Raw genomic sequence first — 18,575 nt, 5'->3', positions numbered from 1 at the left:
TTGCATTCAAGAAGGATCTATTCTATTTGGCAAAAAATTAAGACACAAAGCTTGTTACGGCAATAAACAGATTATTAATTTTCTGTATAAGAAATACGAAAAGGGCCGATTGCAATATACATTTTAGAAATCAAGGGCCCGGTTATGCTTAAATTACGTCCACAAGAGGGTGTCGTTTGACGATGCCATTTGACAGCTAACCGGTAAAGGTTACTCAGCATTCATTTGACTACAATGTCATTCTGTGCAATATTATAACAACGTTACAAGTCTGAGGCAATTTTAATTACCGTTACGTCACTTTAATAATTTTGCAACAGTAATAATCATATAAATAAAAAAATCCAAATTTTATTCTATTACAAAATTCCATCTTTCATTTTTAGTTTCTAAATCTTCTAAACATAAAAACATAAGCATTTATTTTACTTACTTGATATATACTTCAAGATAGATATTAACGACTTCAAAATTAAGAAATGAATAAGATGAGAATGCTGGCAATATAATGAGAATGCTAGCAGAATAATTGATCTTTATTTAGTTCTGTAATATTCATATAAAATATCCAAACAGGTATATAGATATATATCGATATAAAAAAACCAAACTATATACAGAAATGTAGAGAATAGCATTTTAAATATGATTGAAGTCTAGCATAGAAAGCAGTCAAAGACTTGTTATTTTAAAGTTATTCTTAGACATGTGTATGGATTATAGCGTGCATCTCTTACACACACACACACACACACACACACACACACACACACACACACACCATTAAAAAGAGTACCTTTATGACCTCTAGAAGTCTTAATGAACTGACCTGATGAAAGAAATGTACTCTCGCTTTATAACAGATTTAACAGGTTACAAATGGCCAATGGATAAGGAGGAGAGGAGCACATTGTTTTCGGAGCAGAGTGTAAAGCAAATTAAGCATCTGAATAGAACAGGTGGGGAGTGGGAGTGAGGGGGCAAAACAAAGGCACAGCGAACAGAGACAGAGAGAGAGAGAGAGAAATAACCACCTTCCCTTTATTGGAAGGAGTAGCCAGCTGATGGAAGACCCCCACACCACTGGGCAATAAACTTCAGGACGTCCTGACATTCCGGACTGTGAGTGGTCTGCAGAAAAACACAGAAACAACAGTCAATCACCGCAACAAGGTGGTCTGCAACAACAATAGGAGCAATGGTATCTCTAAATCAATATTCACATAGTTAAAAATAAATTATCTGCTGCAAAAGGATCAATTATAACATGAAAATCCTTAAAAGAGAGAATTTAGTTTATTTAAAGGAGAAAACAAGCCTGCTCAAACAATATAAAAATGGATCATATATCAAATAAGAATCAGTGATAAAAGAGTAATAAAAATACAATGTAATATTCTGGCCTGGGGAATGTCTTAAAGCTGGACAACATCAAAAGTGGGTTCTCACCTTTGTAGCCATCAGGAATTTATTCCAGTCATCCTTGTTTGCTGCCATCCCAGGTTTTTTGAAATCAATTTTATTGCGAAGTACAGGGTAACCTGTGAACAACCAAGAAAGAAAGAGAGAGGTTCCGAGAGAGATAGAGAAAGATAAAGTGAGAGTGAGAGAGAAATTATTCCTTGAATATTCTATTAAAAGGAACCCATGGAGCTCCCCTTAGATGTGCTGCTAGCTAAAAACACATGCACACACACAGACGCATAATACACTTAAACAGTAACTAAGAAATAGTATTGCATATGTCTTTGGCCACTCATGTAGTGGGGCAAGCCCTGAGGCTTTCCTTGCTTGACAATCTAATTTGGCTGCTGACTTTTATTTGGACTTTTTTACATAATATGATTAAAACAAAGTGCTTCTAGATTTCAAAAGCTTTTAAATCGAATAGGGGCTTGAGAGACTGAAGTTTGGTCAATATCAGCTGTAGTACTGTCATGGTCAGAAACGTTCACTGCTCACTGATGTAGACAGATAAAGCAACAGTTGATTTAAGGCCCTGTGAGCTACTGCTGACAGACAGTAGCTCCAGTAGTGAATAAACTAGTTTTTGAACTGCCAACCAAATCCGAAGCGATTATCAGTGTTGAGTTCTGCCTGTCTGCCTAGCATGATGCTATAGTGCTTGACAGTCTAGCATCTGATGAGACATGTGCTGGAGGAATGTGCAGGATTTGTGTGAGACAGCCTCACCTGTGATAACGCAGGGCAGGGAGCGGATACCGGTTTTGGCAGCCACAAGCGAGGCCTCGTACGTGCCTCTCTCATCCATCGGCAGGACCTGCTCCACACGCTGGTCCATAGAAACAGTCAGCACCCAGTCCCTGATCTCCTCCCGCTTTTCCACCTGCCGCAGTCACCATTTTATCTAGTCGTTTACACACATTTTCTATATATCGCTTTTGATGATCAAGACAATGCAGTTTGGAATAAGAATAATTACATAAGAGTGATAAAAAAATATACACAAAATTAAGTTTGCATGTTTGATGTTCTGGTTTCAAATTACATCTGGTAACATTTTTAATAAATAAAATCAAGTTAAGTCTGTATTAGTGCCATCTTTTAATTAGAAACATTCAAAGAAAGAAATCATTTCACAATATATATGATATTGTTATACAGATACAACATCACATCCTTAAAACACTTGATCTCATTTCATCTTCACTGGAAAAGAAGGCTTACAGTGACATGGAGCTTTGATGGCAGAGGGACCTCAAAGGGAATGTCTGTGTCCTGAAAATCTGTGTGGTCTAAGGCCTCCAGTGTTCCCTCATCAATGCCCTGTAAAAACAAAGGTATGCCCTGCCTGGCTTTGATCAGTTTTTTAACAGTTGAAAGGGAGTAAGAAATTAGGTGAGTAGTGATGCACAACCGAAATTGCATCAGTATAGCATTTCGGGTGTTGTGATTTAATGGCCAACTCTGCGAGCAGGTTATACAATTTGGCATGCTTACAATCTGACCTGATATATTTAATAGAACCGATGCGTGCATTAAATATGAACTCAACTTACATCGGCTAAATCCAGAAAGCGGTTGAGGAAGATAAAAGCCATGTTGTCCCACCCAACAGCCTGTATAGAAAAAAAATCTGCATATCTGCAAATCTGCATATACACTTCACAGAAAAAAAATCGTAACCTTCAAATTCATGCACTGGAAAAAAATATCAGCTCTATCCGATGTCAGGACCACTATCCAGGTATTTAAATCGGATTGTCCGTAACTGTTAATGACCCAGGTTTATTGGCTGTCTTTACCCCAAAGGCCCAGCTGACAGCAGGAGCAGTTGCTGTGAGCTGAGTGGGAGCCTACTATGGGCTTACCTTGGCAGCCAGGCCAGCCTCATAAAAGGCCTTGTCTGCTGGAATAAGCTCGGTGTGCCTGAGCAGTGAAATGGACAGCTTGGCCACCAAAATACTCTGGAGCAAAGATATGAACGCAAAACATTCCTGCAAAAAACACTTTTCACTCTCCACCAATGAGATAACTTGAAAGGACGCAAGGTAAGACAGTCAGCAGGTTATGGAACAACAAATACCAAAAGGATGACATTATTCTAGTATCTTTTGTTATATAAGTAGCTTTGTAGCCTCACTGAAGCAGTCCATGTGTAATCCTTTAAGTACAGTGTACAGCCTTGTTGAGATTAAAATGAGCGTCACTACTGGATAATATACATAAAGAAAGGTACACACCAGCTGGTCAGTGCCCTTGATAGCTGAACGGGTGGCGTAATAGTGTGCTACAACAAGCATCTGCTCAAAGTCCTCATGGGCTGGAGAGTTGGCTTCGGAAGACTTTGTCAAATTCTCACACTGCCCAACACAGAGACAAGAATCATAAATGGCCCAGGCAGTAATAGGGCAAATCACTTTCATCTTTGGCTCTGACCAATGCCATAACCCACCAGTAGGTGCAGAGCATCTCTTAGGTCGGCCCACATCCGATACGCCTCTGCGACATCCCTGTCCCTCAGGTTCATTAGCTCCAGGAACATGCGTTTGTAGATGTTGAAGTTCTGTAAGCAAAGCACAATTAGGCTGGCTCAAAAATGTAGTGACAGAATTGCTTGCTAAACTTGCTAACTTTAAATTTTTTAAAAATCCACTCAATATTGCAAATGTAGCTGATAATGAACAAAAGACAGTCAGGGCCACTTAACTTTATGCAAATAAGCTCACAGCCATTTCCCCCCTCCCACTGCTTTCACTAGCTGTTAACACTAGCTTTCAACAGAGTGATTAACTAGAGCGTTCTGTCAACCTATAAACAACTCTGGTTCAACAATAAATATGCCTTCGGTGTATGCACAGATACGGTAGTGGGTTAGCAAAACACAGTGGATCTCCTCAAACAGTTAGCTGCTCAGTGCTGGACACTGTGAGGTGTAGGGCCCCCTCTGTGCACCTGCTGGTTGGCTGGCACCCCATGCTGCATATACAGGCTGAGAACTTTCTCTGCATCGTTCTCTTTGATCAGGTGTGTGGCATATAGAGCGACGTATTTGTGCAGGATCTTAAAATTCTGCATGGGTGAAGGAGAGAGGTAAAGAGATAGAATGTGAAGGGGAGAGAAGGTGGAGAGAGGGTGGCGGAAAGGGAGATGCAGAGAGATGGAGGGACACATATGCTTTAAGATACAGAAAAGAGCTGATCGACAACACAAAACAGCATGTGAACAAAGTTCTAAAATCTATCAGAGAATCATCATAATCATAGATTTAATATATAGTAGAAAACCAGTTCTGAATAGTACCTGTTTAGATGCAGTATCAATGCACTTCTCCCACTGGCCTCTTTCAACATACATGTCTAAGGCAGCCATGACATCCACTCCGACCAGCTATCAAAAAAAAAAAAAGAAAAGAAAAAAAGAAAAACCCTCAAAACTATTTCTGGCTGCCAGTCATAAATGCACTTTGTCTGCAGAGCAAAGTAAAAATGATGACACCTCTTTTGAGCCAGAGCTAAAAGCCCACAGATAATGTCAGTATATAAAGAAGGTTTTGTCCCCCCCTGTGACACTTCCACCTAATTACTGCCTTGGTGATGAGCTTTTGTGAGTCCAGTTCAGACATATGAGGCTCAGTAGGTGCACACCTTCCTATAGTGCAGACCTCAACATTTGATATACCAGGCTCTTTGTCCAACATACAATGTTCATAATAGATGGTTATAGCAATGAATTCAATAATCTTTATTGCTAATTTAGGAGCTGATTTGATCTTTAAATGGTGGCCAAATTGACAGACAAGCTACATAAACACTTCAGGATACATATTAAGTAAGATAAATTAGTAAGACAGAGAAGAATAATCAGAGCCTTCGCAAATCATTATGGTTGTGTGGTTATTACCATTTCTATTAACTCCTTCAAAAAACATCCTGGAAAACACAATCAAGACATAACACAAAGCCGTTTGCATCCTAACAGGGGAAAACACCTGTCTGCAAAAGCTGTGACAGAGATGCTAGAATTTAAATTGAACAAACATTCAAATCAAATTACTACATTATCCTCTATATACAATTATCCCCAATATAAAATTCCTCTAATCAGAAATGTCACAGTGATTATAGACTTCTTTCCTGAATCACAAGCACACAAGATGGCATTGAGGCAAATAGCAGCAAACTTACAGAGTCCACTTTGCCTTGGTTTTTCAAGTGCTCCTTGTAGCGCTGGTCAACATAGCCCTCCAACCTAGGGGCACATGTAAGGAGAGGCTCAGTGTGGACGGCAGGACATCATTAATAACAGGCAGGGAGTCCAGGGAGCTGAAGAGAGTGGCTGTAAAGCATGAGTACCTTGTGAAGGGTCAGTTTTGATACTACAGAATTCCAGAAACTAAAGTACAGGTAAGGAAAAAAAATATGGGGGGGGGGGGGGGGGGGGGGGGGTTTGTGGCCATCAGGTCAAGAGGATTTAGAGTGCTAATTAAACCAGAGTGGGTGAAGAGGGGAGCAGGTCCAAGCATGCCATGTCTTAACACAAAGATTTCCACATTATCATTTCCACATTATGCTCTAACAGCACTAACATTCTGAACTAAATGCTGTTTTTTTAAACCATTCCCTTTAACATTACAAACCTCTCCTTTCATACTGTGGCCATCAACAGCAATCCCAAAACGTTTGACCACCAAAACCCCTATGTGCATATAACATTCAGGCAGGAATATAATGACAATTGCTGATTGGGCTGTTAAAATCACTCTTATTCAGCCCAGCTATAGATGCTAATTTTAGCACTTCGCAGTACACCCAGTATAGCCCCTGGAATGTGGTGATTGCTCCCCAGTGCTGAGGCAGACTGTCATTACATATAGTTCAGGGAAACCCAGTGAATTTTTTCACTTGCACTGTGGGCAGCTGCTGTGAATGGAGTAAGGGAAACCACCGGTGTCTTGGGCCGCTGGCTCCTCCCACGGCCTTGAGCTGCACTGGCCGCACACGTTGTTCCATGGCGCCGTATACCCAAGCCCATTGTCCCCCCGCGTTGTATGTGGGGGGGGATCGGCAGCATGCCTGGGACTCACCTTGGATCGAGCTCTTTGGCCACTCGCTTGGCTTTGTTCCATTCTTCACCCTCAATGAATGCGTCCACGGCTTCCTTAATGAGGTCCAGGTTGAGATATAGTTCGGCAGCCTGGGGAGAGGGCGGAGGCAAGGAAGGTGGAGGGGGGAAAAAAGGGAAGTACATTTTGGGTTTCAATGAGCCTGAAGCGTGAAGGACAAAGGAAAATAGGGAAAAGCTTCTGAGGGGTTTTGTTTTGGCACAATTCCTTTTTTTTGTCCTGGCCGCACATGCTCTCGCGCTGGGATGTACGCACACATATGCACACGTATACACAGGCACAAGGGGTTAGACACACAGTTATGCAGCTCCTTTCACTGCCAGTACAGAACGCTAAATCTCAAATGGCTGCAGTCATATTTTTTCCTTTCTCTGTTTTCAAATTGAATAAAAAAGTGAAACTGAAAATCAATGAATTGAGCAATTTTATAAATCTCTTCTGGTCTGGAAAGTGCTAATACTGTCCAGTCAATCGGTTGCTGCCTGCTGTGTGCAGAGCAGTCATGAAAGGTGTACATACCGTGCTGTATTTTCTAAGCTGCACCAACCGCGGCCCGACTGCCTGAACAACGGCCACAGCTTTGTCACGTGTTAAAAACTTGATGGCCAGTTCTGCTGCCTAAAGGATATGGTACACAAAACCTCCGTTAGCCTTTAACACACAGAGTGCACATGCATTATGCCAACATAAGCTTTGACTGCTTCATTTATATGTAAATGATTGCTAAATAAGTATTCTGGGTTTATTGACAATGGCAATCTAGTAGTGGATTGGGTTCTGTTCTCATGATGCTTTAGGAGACACTGAAAATTTGTCCAGGCTCGAGGTTCTGTTTGGTTGTCTGTAATAGGTCCACTGCATGGACTGAGCTCAGTGTGTCATCCTAAACTTACACTGCAATAAAAGGTAAGTCTTTGGCTGAAGTGTTGTGTTGTCATGGATACAACACTGCCAAGCAATTTCTCACACCAGCTCTATCTGGTACTTTTGTCTGCTAAAAGCGATGTTGCAAAAGAACCAGTGCAATAAGGGTCCAATTATTCTAAAGGCTATGTAGACAAATTGAGCAGAGTGCAGTAATATTACCTTCATCCAGCACTTCTCCTGCAGAGCTACGTTAGATGAGTCCTTCACCTTCAGGTAGCAGTCTACTGCCTGGGCATAGTCACATGATTGCTCCCATTCTTGAGCCTGTTCCACCATGCCCTCCACTCCCCTAAAGACACACACACACACACGCACACACACACGCACACACACACACACACACACACACACACACACACACACACAGCTTTAACAGAGCTTCTTTGATATCAAGCTTGCCCACCACTCTAACTGAAAAACACTCACTGCTTTGACGTGGTGCTGCGCCCCAGGTTTAGAGCACACAGTGATCATAATGGATGTGCTCTGCTCATCTTAAATTCAGAGTATTTTAAAAGTAGCCCTATTATGGAAAGCTGAATTAACCTCACAGTATTTGAATAAGGAATTTTGAAGTAATATGTAAATAGTGTTTCAAAACACATTCATTCCCTCAGTCTATACATGGCATCTAAATGGCATACATGGTATCTCTGATGTCATGAGAACACACTACATTACATTTCCACTTATTCAGCCTACAGTTGAAGACCTGCTCACTTACACCACAGTTCTACCTCCTACTCACTTACACTGCAGTTCTACCTCCTGCTCACTTACACCGCAGTTTTACATCCTGCTCACTTGCGCCGTAGTTTTACAGTCCTACTCACTTACACTGCAGTTCTCAGGTGTGTTTCAGCTGAATATTGCATAATTCAGGGTAACCAATAATAACACTGCTCATTTATCTTACATACATCTTAAAGGTATAGTGATAGAAACAACCTGTTTAATTCTACGGGATTAAAGAGAAGTGGTCATAAAAATTAATTCTGAATGGTTTATAAAACTACATAAGTTTTGTAAGTCGACAATAGTAGAAAATTGTAGGTGATGTGCCTTTTAGTAGTTTCTGTGTGGGATACCTAGCAGTCCTGGGCTGAAGAAATCTTAGTCTGACACTAACACGCACAGACAAGGCACAGCATAGGGAAGGTGGTTTGTTTTTCCACTGTCAGTGCAGTGTGGATTGGTGTAGTGTATTGCATCCGTAAGCACACTGTAGTGTAGTGCAGAGTGGTGTGGTATAGTGTAGTGCAACTGTAAACACAGGGTGGTGTAGTGTAGTGTAGTGCAGCTGTAAGCACAGTGTAGTGTAGTGAAGAGTCGGTTGGTGTAGTGTAGTGCAGCTGTAGCCACAGTGTGGTGTAGTATAGTGTAGTGCAGCTCTAAGCACAGTGTAGTGAAGTGTAGTGCAGCTGTAACCACAGTGTGGTGTAGTATAGTGTAGTGCAGCTCTAAGCACAGTGTGGTGTAGTGTAGCCATAAGCACAGTATGGTGTAGTTTAGTGTAGTGCAGTGCAGTGTGGTGTAGTATAGTTGTCACAGTTGGCCCCTCCAACTGTCCCTGTGTCTCATGTTGTTTTTGGTTTATTTTCTACATTCTTGTTCCAATCCTTGTTTTGATTTTCAACCATCATTTGTAGCACCTGTGTTAATTCTTATTAGTATGTGTATTTCAACCCTGCCTTGTTGTCTGTTATTCCTAGCCACTGCTCATGTTTAAAGTCTTGTGTTCTTTGTACTAAACCTTTGTTCTAGCCTTCATTTCTTCTAGTCGCTGTTTGTTAATCGTAGCCTCTGTTTGTAATTCTTACCTAGTGTTATTCTCTGCCTGTTATTCATGTTATTTTGCCCTCATTCTCGACAACTAATGTTAGTTGTTTGTTCTTTTCTTTACTTGTATCTTTGTTATAGCCTGCTACCCTTTTTGTCATTGTGTGTTTCATTTCTTTTTGCTTTGCTATTTATTCATGGAGTCTCCATGTTGATCCACTGACCCTGGTCTGTTCTATTGACTCTGATTGTGGATTTGCCCTTAATAAATCTCACTCTTCTCAGTGTATGTGTCCGCCTCTTGATCGCTCCACATTAGAGTAAGGTAGCGCAGCCATAAGCAGTGTGGTGGAGTGTAGTGCAGCCATAAGCAGTGTAGTGTAGTGCAGTGTGGCATAGTGTAGTGCAGCTGCAAACACAGTGTAGTGCAGCCGTACATACAGTGTGGTGTGGTGTAATGTAATGCAGCCATAAGCACAGAGTGGTGGGGTGTAGTGTAGTGTAGATGTAAGTGCCGTGTGGTGTGGTGTAGTGCAGCTGTAAGTGCAGTATGGTGTGGTGTGGTGTGGTGCAGCTGTAAACACAGTGTGGTATAGTGCAATGTAGCGCAGCTGTAAGTGCAGTGTTTTTCTGTGACACTTTAGATTCTCTCTGCGCTGAGTGAACAGCAGAAACAGGGGCACACAACCCCCCTCACACTGTCTATCCAATTTGATAATCTAACCTTCAGATTACAAGGTTGCCAGCAGTTGATCATAAAAAGACCACATGAGCTAAAGGAGATCACCTCCAATAAATAAAGCCTTCTGGTATAAGGGGCCCAAATTATAGCTGATTGGGACTCAACCTGAGTTTACAAAAATGTTTTTTTTCTCTTTTTTCCACCTCTGCAAAGGAGGCAGAAAGAAAGCCTTAGATGTTTTCCCACAAGTCATTAAAAATAGAGAAATTATCAGTGGAGACAGATTTGCTGCATGTCTATGCGTTAATGAGCTGCTTGTTATGGATTTAATTTGGGATAAAAAAGCAGCTGTGCTTTAATAATGAAGTGGAACCAGCGAGGCAAGAGAAAGAAAAGAAAGGGCTTTGAGTGAGGCTGCATAGCTGTTAGCATTTTCTCACAATCCAAGAGCCCTAGTTTCAAAACGAGAGCACAAATGAGAACACCTAGGGAGCATGCAAGGCACAGTTGTGCATCTGAGACAGAGCTAAGACACGCAGAGAAGAAACAGACTGCTGACTGGAAGAACTTGGACAACCATAAGGACAAGGGAAAGGGGACAGAAGATATGATTGTACCGATTGCCCTTCCTCGATGCCTCTTTCTCATACTCCTCCTGGAGCACAGCCAGCTTGTTGGGCAGGTAGTCCTTACAGATACGAATGGCATCACTCCACATCTCAGCATCCTGGTGCAGGAGAAATGCAAATAAGACAAACATGATATTCTTAACAGGAGCATTTCCCAATCACACTGCATGTGTGAAGAAAGTCAGTTTTTAATGCTGAACACAACAAGAGGCCTCTTGTCAGATGACATGGCTCTGATTCCTACCCAAATTAAAGTTCCTTTTTTGTACTTAGACAAACACCAACTTTTCTGGGCTTCCTACTTGTGTAGATTAAGTGATGTTCAATTAGGAACTTTTACTGGGTGGCCTCAATTTTCTGCGGAGGGGCCTAGAATATTCCAGTAAGAGGTTTTTTTTAGTTGTCTTTGCACTTGATAAATGATAAATGTGGGCATCAAGACCTTTTTGTTAGTGTGTAATACCATAGTATGATGAAGGTGACAGTAAATTTTGCAATGCAGTCACACACAGTAGCTAATCTCAACCCAGCGAACCACTGAAGAAATTCCTGATTAAAGAATGACAGAAAAGGGAACCATTTGCTCAACACACAATGTTTCCATATAAACATTAGGAACGATTTGTTGGATGTCACTACTGTCAAAATCACTGATGATTATATGATTAGATCAGACTCTGAGAACAAAACAAGTCAAATTAGTGACAACAAAAACCTGTAGTGCATGGGGTATCCAGGACTGGGAATGATAATCATTGGATTAGACAAGAAAGGTACTGTGCTCCAAAGAATAATTTTAATTATTTACATTTACGGATTTAGCAGACACTCTTATCCAGAGCGACTTACAAAAGTGCTGGTCATTTACTCAGTAGAGTAGCTTAGAGTTCAATATATCATTGAACCATAATGCTGTTGAAATACATCAATCAATGCTGCTGCCTAGAACTGCAAAACACATATAAGCTCTATCTTAGACAATTATAAATGCAATAACAAATAATACCCTACAATATGTACTTGAGTTGTAGTTACTAGACATAGGTGCAGGATCAGTGGCCATTTAAATTTTCCACAAACAGATGGGTCTTCAGTCTGCATCTGAAGACTGCAAGGGACTCTGCTCTCCGGACAGCCAGAGGAAGTTCATTCCACCATCTTGGAGCCAGGACAAAGAATAGTCTTGATGCTTGTCTTCCATGACTCAAGTTTCAAGCCAGATATCACTACAAATCTGACGTTCTGGTGTCTGTGGCTGTCCACACATCTATGGCTTAGTTAAGAGAAGTCAAGTAAGGGCTCTTACTCTGTAGTACTTGATAGCCAGTTCAGGCCTCTGGGCCCGAAGCAGGAAGGCCTCAGCTTTCTGGAAGTCCTTCTGTTCGAAGCAGAACTTGGCCTGGCCCACCAGCACGTCGGCCACACTGTCCGGGTCATGGGCCTCAGCCACTCTCTGTGCTCCACTCCAGTCCTGAATATGAACGTACCTGCCGAAACAAGTGCACTGATTTTATGAGTGAGTTCATTATCATTCTTCTAATATTCACGTTTTCAGCAGCCACAACTGAAAAAAATGCTCATTCTTGACTTGAGGCTAGATGACAATAATACGAATAATACCTTGACAATAATCAAACTTCACAGATTGGTTTGGAATGTATTGTTTGAAGCAGGCCTGCCTTTACAATAACAATGATCAAAGGACATCCCATATCAGTCTCTTCTGAATCCTTCCTCTGCATTATCAGAACTGTGTACTTTAGAGCCATTTTACATGCCAAGATGAACATCGTAACACAAAGATCACTGTAAAGTAGCAGTGCACATATCACACCGAACACTCTCAGAGTTAAGATGATCTTAACATTACAATGAATGTGGGGAAACAGGGGCCTATCTAAAATATTACTTTATTTCCATACACTAAATATGAATACTTAACACATCAAAAGGAAACACTGATTTTAGATCAGTGCTCTAACTTAAAGAAGGCAAGAGATCAAACAGCAGGGTCTGTCAGTGCTTGAGCCCACTCAATTCAAATATCCAGCTCACATTCTCTTTAGGAAGAGCTCTGTTCGATTCACACCCTAAGCCAGGCACTTTGACTTTCTTTTTGAAGTCTCAAAATTCATCTATAGTGCGTGTGGGTGTGGGTGTGCCTGCTCCAGTTCACTTTCCCAGAGGGGAGCAAAAAACACTAATGTAGGAAAACCTGAAAATTCTGATGTTTTGGGAACATTCATTGGCGTAATGAAGAAACAATCTCCACAAAAAACACAAGTACACTCCTTAGTGCTCTGCAGTAAGCAGAAGTCAAAGGTGAACCTGCTACATATCACCTACACAAGACAAAGTGAGTGTGCATTGTGTGTCTGGGGAAGTTACTTACATCAGTACAGCTTCCTTGGGCTTTCCTGCTTTGATGAACTCTGTCTCTGCTTCAATGAACTTGCCCTTGAAAAGGAAACAGTCCAGAGAACATCAATAGTCTCATGACAGATCACAGGGAAGAAGTGTGAAGGCCTAACTTAGGCTCATCACAGTCAAGAACATATATCATATCATATGAGACAGAAAACCTTGAGCTGGAGGTAAATTGTGTTGGGAGTAAATTGTGTAGTAGTACCTCATCTTCCAAGAACATGGCATTCTTTAGATGAATCTGAGGGATCTTCTGTTTCATCGAAAGGCGGGCGAGCTCGAAGGCAAATTCAAATGAACTAAACGAGAATGTGAATGTTACACTGATCATTTAAGTGCTGTGAATCAAAGGTTCATCATCTTACAAATGTAACTATACATGTGGACTAGATGCTGTGTATATTGCATCGAAAAAAAATCTCACCTTTACATTTGTGTTGCACCATTTATTATACATTATCTAGGGCAGATACCACAGATCACCTAAATTCTGAAAACTTTGTATGGAACACAAATGGAAATGTTTCTGTCTTGAACCTCATTTGATTTATCATAATAATATAAGTATTCACAAAAATAAGTATTTTACACAATGCTCAAAACCTCTACAAATCTGGCCATATTAATCAAGACACAATTTAATTTTTATTGTAAGTGAACAAATGGGGGATTTTATATGTAGAAAACACTGAAAAATTAGTCTGTAAAAAGATCTGTCTAATGGGGGATGGCACAGGTAGTACTTCTCTATGACAAAGGACCTTGAGGTTACTTCACTGCATACATTAAACACAGCTACCAGGGCATGCTAGCCGAGGACTAATTATCATTATGCACTAACCAACACCAAGCTATCTAACTATTATTATTATTACTGCTTTAGTATTCAGGGTTAGCATTCACGCAAGGATCTCAGCTGCTGCTGGGCCGTCATCAGCTCAGTGAGAGGCAATGGAGGGGCCCCTGTGCACTTTCTTACCGGTTTTCTGCTGCAAAGTCAATAGCAGTCTCCAGCAGGCCAAATTTGTTAAGTAGTTTGACAGCTGCCTCTCCCCCCAGACTCTTGGCCCAAAGGTACGCCACCTGCTTGTGCGCACTGGTTGCTCCGTGGTTCTTTGACACCTGCCATAAATATACAGACCAAATGACATTCAGGAGGACTGCTGATAAGCCATCGTTCTCATACGACTGGAATATGTGTGCGCATCTTACACTGTGGGAAGCACTGTCTATGATAGACAGGCAAGCCATAGAAAGATGGGCAGAAAGAGAGGAGGGAAGTGTGTAAAATAACAAGGGAGGACTATATGCACATGTTATACCAAACTGTTTTTTTACAAAACTGTGTCTGTGGGAGAGAGGGTGAGAGAATGAACGTAATAAGAATACTTGCTATTCTCCTCATTACTAGGCCTTTGCCCTTGATGTTCTCTTGAGAATGTTTTATATTTGATATATTTCACCACTCCAGCTTTTTTACATTTCTCTGCCCTACATGATTTTATCTCCCAGACATTGAATGTCATTGGATCCACTAGCATACTATCCAAAAAAATGGCATATTCACCAGTGTCAATTCCACTGAGTACTACAACAAATCTGATTGGTGGCAATGGGTATGCACTGACAACAGCACATCTGCTTCCTCTGTGCACTAGTAATTGGTACAACACTCAAAATAGCTGACACCTAAAAAATTCAAGGCTATGTATTTACTGAACATTACTAAAGCACTACCTCACCAAAAATACTTGGCTATCAACAAATAAAAACTTGGGAATTCTTGTCAAAATGCACTATAATGCAAATGAGATCTTGACAAGAGTTCCCAAGCATGAGTGCTTAGCAACATTAATTAGCATGTTGGGTGAAGACAGAGCAGGCCTACCCGGTAAGCCTCCTCCCACATGTCACCATGCGCGTACATGTTGACCGCAGCTTTCCAATCTTGGCCCTCGATGTAGTGATACTCCGCTTCCTGGAAGCGTCCGTCAGCTTCCAGCTCCTGAAAAGCACAGCGAGTGCTTGGAAAAGCTACACTGGGGTATGTGTGTGCCCATGGCCGCTCAGCTCAGCAGCAGTCTATGACACGTGTGCAACAAGCAGGCTTACTTTGGCTAAGTGAATGTGGGTCTCCTGCAGAAGGTTCCTGTGGTGTCGGCCGACCAGGCGGATCATGTCATCATACATCTTGTTCTTCTTGTACATGGTGATGGCCAGATCTGGCTCATTGACAGTGGCAAACAACCTGATGAAAACGGAGTAAGCAGGTGGTGAAAGTGGAGGTGAAACCGGTTTGGAAACTATAATTGGCAAACTATAACCAATTAGAGGCAAAAACTACAATCTCAGTTAGAAAGTATCAGCTACAAAGTAAACAAAAATACATTTACGCCAATTCAGATTAGTCTCTTGGGTTTCCCGGCAAAATGAAACCAAATTGAAAAATATCCTTATTAGGTTATTCTTTCATTAGAAATGCCTGCCAGGAACATAGATGCACTATTCACTATATAAGTCACACTGATCATATAGAAGCATTTATGGATGTACCATTACAGTCTGGCCCATCTTTTACCATGTACAATTTCCCAGCCACGCACTGTCAAGTTAATCATTGGTCAATTGCTGCTGACTGGACATTATATAGTTGGCAGAACATTCTCAACACAGCAGTGACATGGTCGTGGTATAGTAGTGGGTGTTACACTGATATGAGTGTATCAGGCACAGTAATGTTGCTAGACTGTTTACCAGTGTCAAAAGGCATTACTGGGTTGTCATCCAACAATGGCATTGTACTCAGAAAGTAGGAAGACTATCATAAATTGTCTCTGACTGTACATTTTCAATAATTTTCTCATGTATAAATGTTCCTACACTTTTACTGCCAGTGTAGAGGACATACTTTGTAATGACCGCCTTTCAAATTTAATTAACCTGACACTGCAAAACATGTCACCTTATCAAAGTTCAATCTGTTATCAATGCACAACAAGCTGAAACACTTTTAGTTATCATTTTGTTGTTGTGAAACTGACCCAACTCTGCTGAGACTAAAATATAAAATAACTTTTTGATATCCTCTCCACCCACCATTAGCAACCCATGGCTTTGAGTGAGATATAATCCATAAACAATTTTGCCATTCATCTGCACTGATCAATATTGAAAATTGGCAGGGTAAAATACCAGACATTTGTGTGTGTCTGTGTGTGTCTGGGCCAAGGGTGGAGGTGATATGTATGTACCTTTCTGCTTCATTGTACTTCCCCTCCTTCTCTAGCTCTTTTGCCCGACTGATGTAAAGAGCAGACACTTCCTCCTGGGACATGCACTTCACAGCAAGCTACATTAAAAGACGTACATTGGAAAGAAAGGCTGTTTCACACTCTGTATAACGGGAACAGAATTTATACTCTTATACTGTTCATTTACGAAGGACAATATCTCAAGTCAAGGTTATTTAATGAGAACAAAACAACTTCATCTTTAAATATTCATATTTAACATGTGACAGCAAACTGAACTTCTGCTTTTCAAACTGAGCTGTGGCCTAGTTGCCAGCCTTTGCCTCTTCTGCTGCTACTGTGAGAGATCCAGTGATGCACAACAACATTGGGCTCTTGCCTTGTGCGCTTGCTCCCATTTCCCTGCCTGTGTGTACATGTCGATGGCATCTCTGAGATGGTCTCCTTTTACGAAGAGGCGCTCTGCCACCTACATACACAATCGAAGAAGCCTAGTGTTACCATGTTCTAGGTTGTTTTGGTTTTTTACAGTGTGATAGATCACAGGTGGTTTAATTATAGAGCACTGGAAAGAATAAGGCACCTCCATTCATTTCCAGCAGATTATTCTAATATATGGTGTTAGCACTAAAGTTATTTGTGAAAGATTGTTTTTTCCTTTTACACAAGTCCTTGTAAAGTACTGATGTCACAGTTGTCTAAACTGCATGAAATTTATTAAATAAGATCTGAAATCTGTTTGTTCTATAAAGACCTGACATAAGACTCATAGTTAGCATTACTAAAGACAAATAAAATTTAGAGCTGTTCAGATTTTGTGGCCCTTGGCTCACCCTGATTACATTTTACTTCTATCTATGCTGAACTGATTTTAGCACACGCAGCCGTCCAAGTACATCATCAATCAAACATGAGTGAAGGAAGAGTTAATCCTCAACAGCACAGTTATATGAGTTAGACTAAAAGAATGAAAGTGTTTCCCTGCTGCCAGACATTCACAAGCATATCAGCACGTGGTTCATGACCACCCCATTATGGCACGTGTTCTCAGACCTCAAACTCCTGAATGGAAGCGTAGTGCTGGGCGATCTTCAGGTAGGACATATCTAAAGACCTGTCCTCCTGTAGCTCAACGATGTGCAGGGCTTTCTTCCACTGCCGTGCCCCAATTGCTGCCTCTACTGCTTTGGAGGAGCACCTTTGTGGAAGCAAGCATAGATTCATCAAAGACAAATTCTTACTGTGGCAAAAACTAAAAAGGGGAGAGAGCAGATGTGCCAGCTGCCTCTGCTTGGGTGTGTTACATTCCCAAAACAGCAATGAATTAATCCAGTCATTGCAACACCAAGAACTCACCCAGACTCGATGTAATGGTTGATGGCGGCATCCATTTGTTTCTGTTGGACAAGGTAGTCCCCCCACACCTCCTCCAGCTTCACTACCTCCGACGGGAAGGCCAACCGTGCCAGCTCCACAGCTGTGTGAGTGGCAAAAATCAATCTGGGTGAATGGAGGCTGGTTTCTCAACACAAACATAGATTTCATTGACAAAGGGAGTTAAAAACAAACAAAAAAATACTTTACTATGATTTCTAACATGTTGATCTGATAAGGCTGATAATCGCTATCAGGGTTACCCAAAAAGAAGTTAAAAAAGGAGGTAAAACTGCAGTTGAGTATATGCAAGAATGAATCTATTATTCCTACTATCATCTATGTGTTAGAAAAAAGCAGTATCCGAAATATATTTGTTAATTTACAAATGAAAAATGTCCTAAAAAGCAATACACAATATGATATTAATTAATATTAAAGTCATAGCTAAAGTTTCATATTTCTTTGTAATGTATCCCTATAGCTACTCTCTGTATTTGTAGACATGTGCTCACCTTTTCTGAAGGCATTGCCTGTGCGGTAACATTCTAGGGCCCGCTGGTTATTTCTAATCCTCTCAAAGAGGTCACCAGCCTAACATATTAAAAGGAAAAAACAAAACCAAATGGTGAATAAACAGCAATTTAAATAAACATCCTGTGATGTTCTGCCATACATCATTCTGGTACCCGATGCCAGACAACAAACAGAGCCTTTAACTCTATTGGCTAGGCCTCTTTGTTGTGCTACATATTGAGATGCCCAGGTCAGAATGGCATATTGCACCACTAAGTTTAGACCACTCAGTTAGCTAAAAAGATCACTCAGTTAGCTAAAAAGATCTAATCAGGTTATTTACTTGATCAAAATTTAACAAGGCAGGAAAAAAAAGAAGTTCCTTCAGAAGTAATAAATATATATAT

General features: G+C 41.0%; 1 protein-coding gene across 3 annotated transcripts in view; it reads right to left on the bottom strand.

The window, feature by feature from the left end:
- Positions 1 to 717: 717 nt before the first annotated feature.
- ift172 (intraflagellar transport 172) overlaps positions 718 to 18,575 on the bottom strand; it is a 29,424-nt gene continuing 11,566 nt past the window's right edge. For all 3 annotated transcript variants that reach the window (XM_027001097.3, XM_081696429.1, XM_081696425.1), the window contains 26 exons: positions 18,168 to 18,246; positions 17,635 to 17,755; positions 17,332 to 17,476; positions 16,658 to 16,747; positions 16,279 to 16,376; positions 15,140 to 15,275; positions 14,916 to 15,032; positions 14,007 to 14,149; positions 13,233 to 13,326; positions 12,996 to 13,060; positions 11,910 to 12,090; positions 10,592 to 10,701; positions 7,673 to 7,802; positions 7,106 to 7,204; positions 6,548 to 6,657; positions 5,649 to 5,712; positions 4,765 to 4,851; positions 4,417 to 4,533; positions 3,917 to 4,027; positions 3,705 to 3,824; positions 3,333 to 3,428; positions 3,021 to 3,080; positions 2,689 to 2,787; positions 2,194 to 2,347; positions 1,450 to 1,541; positions 718 to 1,131 (listed from right to left, as the gene is read on the bottom strand). In XM_027001097.3, coding sequence (XP_026856898.2) covers positions 1,042 to 1,131; positions 1,450 to 1,541; positions 2,194 to 2,347; positions 2,689 to 2,787; positions 3,021 to 3,080; positions 3,333 to 3,428; positions 3,705 to 3,824; positions 3,917 to 4,027; positions 4,417 to 4,533; positions 4,765 to 4,851; positions 5,649 to 5,712; positions 6,548 to 6,657; positions 7,106 to 7,204; positions 7,673 to 7,802; positions 10,592 to 10,701; positions 11,910 to 12,090; positions 12,996 to 13,060; positions 13,233 to 13,326; positions 14,007 to 14,149; positions 14,916 to 15,032; positions 15,140 to 15,275; positions 16,279 to 16,376; positions 16,658 to 16,747; positions 17,332 to 17,476; positions 17,635 to 17,755; positions 18,168 to 18,246 — 2,808 coding nt within the window. In that variant the 3' untranslated portion in view covers positions 718 to 1,041. The remainder of the gene's footprint in view (positions 1,132 to 1,449; positions 1,542 to 2,193; positions 2,348 to 2,688; positions 2,788 to 3,020; positions 3,081 to 3,332; positions 3,429 to 3,704; positions 3,825 to 3,916; positions 4,028 to 4,416; positions 4,534 to 4,764; positions 4,852 to 5,648; positions 5,713 to 6,547; positions 6,658 to 7,105; positions 7,205 to 7,672; positions 7,803 to 10,591; positions 10,702 to 11,909; positions 12,091 to 12,995; positions 13,061 to 13,232; positions 13,327 to 14,006; positions 14,150 to 14,915; positions 15,033 to 15,139; positions 15,276 to 16,278; positions 16,377 to 16,657; positions 16,748 to 17,331; positions 17,477 to 17,634; positions 17,756 to 18,167; positions 18,247 to 18,575) is intronic.

Source organism: Electrophorus electricus, chromosome 2 (genome assembly GCF_041902795.1).
Source record: "Electrophorus electricus isolate QZ-2024a chromosome 2, ASM4190279v1, whole genome shotgun sequence".
Lineage (NCBI taxonomy): Eukaryota > Metazoa > Chordata > Actinopteri > Gymnotiformes > Gymnotidae > Electrophorus > Electrophorus electricus.
This window is presented reverse-complemented; position numbering and strand designations above follow the sequence as displayed.